Source organism: Morone saxatilis, unplaced genomic scaffold (assembly GCF_004916995.1).
Source record: "Morone saxatilis isolate NCDOM2014 unplaced genomic scaffold, NCSU_SB_2.0 Contig17, whole genome shotgun sequence".
NCBI classification, from domain to species: Eukaryota; Metazoa; Chordata; class Actinopteri; family Moronidae; genus Morone; species Morone saxatilis.
The window spans coordinates 22,809,175-22,809,406 of NW_023339729.1; the positions used below are offsets into that span (position 1 = coordinate 22,809,175).

At 44.8% G+C, this 232-nt stretch overlaps 1 protein-coding gene across 1 annotated transcript in view; it reads left to right on the forward strand.

The window, feature by feature from the left end:
• ern2 (endoplasmic reticulum to nucleus signaling 2) overlaps positions 1 to 232 on the forward strand; it is a gene marked incomplete in the record, with an annotated part of 14,308 nt that overhangs the window by 1,406 nt on the left and 12,670 nt on the right. Inside the window, 1 exon segment of the mRNA XM_035659635.1 lies at positions 109 to 210. Within this exon segment, the coding sequence (XP_035515528.1) occupies positions 109 to 210 (102 nt within the window).

The window sequence follows — 232 nt, forward strand, 5'->3', positions numbered from 1 at the left end:
GCACAGGTATGTCACACTGACACACACACACACACACACAGACACACACACACACGCGTTGCATCTTTGCTTACTGTTTATGTACATTTACCTGTTTGTGTTTTGCAGAATACATGGTTACCATGTTTGATACTAAGACACAGGAGCTGCGGTGGAACGCTACGTACAACGATTACTCAGCTCCACCTTACGATGAGAAACAAGACTACAGTACGTCTCTCTCTCTCTCTCT